We start from the raw sequence: 1,930 nt of genomic DNA on the forward strand, positions 1-1,930 counted from the left end.
GGTTTTAAATTCAACTAAACTGAATCTATGTTGGTTTGAAATCGGGCTGTTAAAAACAAAATGTCATTAAAGTGAATTCACAATCAATTGAAATTGTCTCTAAGACAATCTTTCTTGGCGATACGGTTGATGATCACTTAGACTGGGAACAACACCTTAAAAAATTACATGGAAACTTAGCTTCAAAAATTTACCTCCTTAGTAGAATTTTATTTTATAATAGTTATATATTATCTGTTATATATTATCTGTTATATATTATCTGTTATATATTATCTGTTATATATTATATTATCTGTTATATATTATCTGTTATATATTATCTGTTATATATTATCTGTTATATATTATCTGTTATATATTATCTGTTATATATTATCTGTTATAGATTATTTGTTATATATTATTTGTTATATATTATCTGTCATATATTATCTGTTATATATTATCTGTTATATATTATCTGTTATATATTATCTGTTATATATTATCTGTTATATATTATCTGTTATAGATTATTTGTTATATATTATCTGTTATATATTATCTGTTATATATTATCTGTTATATATTATCTGTTATATATTATCTGTTATATATTATCTGTTATAGATTATTGTAATATTGTATATGGGGTAATACCTTCCTTAGTAAACTTAATGGTATTCTAAAACTTCAAAAACGTGCTACAAGAAGTATCCTAGACTCGAAAAATGATGCAAGATCGGTTGTTTTCACATTTAAAATGGCTCAAAATCTATCAGCGAATTGAATACAACACTGTGATACTGGCATACAAAATTCTGAAAGACATTTGTCCAGATTATTTCATACGGTATATATAGATTTCTGGATAGTAAGAATTTGTGCTCAATATATTCGCAACTATGTGGTATATATAAATTACTAGATTGTGAGAGTTGCGCACTATACTCGAAATTATACAATACCGTATCGAATGCAAATCAAAACTCAATTAGAAGAATTGCGCACTATTTTCGCAGTTATACGGTACTGTGTCCAATGCAATGCAATGATAAAAACTCATTTACACAAACTAACTATGCTGATGATTGAAGATTATAGTCAAGACACGTATTAACAGTAAAAAAAACTATAACCAATAAGATATGATTACAAAGATAAACAAACGAAGACAAAGTATGAATTTTATCTATCAATCTTATTCTTGATAATTAAATGCTAACCATAAGCAAAATGGTGATTTTGAGGTTTGGTTTGTTGTTTTGTTTACTCGCCCAGTCATGTTCTGCAAAGAGACCAAATATCTTGTTCATCGTAGCAGACGATTTAGGTAAGTCAGGTTTAGGTGTTTTCAATCTTTCGTTCCGTTTTTTTTTTATTAGTTTTCATCTTTAATAAAGCCACTGCAGTCAGAGTTTAACCACAGCCCCCTGGAACGTTCGTCAAATTAACCTTTTGACCTAACTCCTTTGCAATAAATTTTCTACCTTTTCCAGCGCTGGCATTTTATTAGGTTAGGTCAAAAGGTAAATTTGACGAACGGAAGAGGGCTGTCGTTAGACCCTAACTAAAGTGGCTAAATTAAATATAAAAGCTATTAAAACAAGGCACGAAAGTTTTGTTCAATTTTGATTAGACTGTTTCCAGTTTAAAACATAGTGCCACATTTATTCTCACCGTAAGCCAAGATCATTATCATTGTCTTTTGCTAACGTGAACGGACATTTAAAATGTAATTGTAAACTGAACGATATAACAATGCGGAGATGCTAACGTTCGTGTTTCGAGACAGACCATTGTGATAGTGATGTCATAAAACGCTAAGTATACGTGAAACTGCCAGAGCCACAGGTTCCAAGGCATTGACAGGGGTCCTAAAAACCCTTGGGCGGCTAAAGGCCCCGAACTGTATAGTTAGCCCCTGCTCATTCCGTTTAAAACATAT

General features: G+C 30.1%; 1 protein-coding gene across 1 annotated transcript in view; it reads left to right on the forward strand.

Annotated features, from left to right (window-relative positions):
• Nucleotides 1-1,218: 1,218 nt before the first annotated feature.
• LOTGIDRAFT_235167 (hypothetical protein) overlaps nt 1,219-1,930 on the forward strand; it is a gene marked incomplete at both ends in the record, with an annotated part of 11,927 nt that continues 11,215 nt past the window's right edge. Inside the window, one exon of the mRNA XM_009064122.1 lies at nt 1,219-1,315. Coding sequence (XP_009062370.1) covers nt 1,219-1,315 — 97 coding nt within the window. The remainder of the gene's footprint in view (nt 1,316-1,930) is intronic.

This window comes from Lottia gigantea (assembly GCF_000327385.1).
Source record: "Lottia gigantea unplaced genomic scaffold LOTGIsca_60, whole genome shotgun sequence".
NCBI classification, from domain to species: Eukaryota; Metazoa; Mollusca; class Gastropoda; family Lottiidae; genus Lottia; species Lottia gigantea.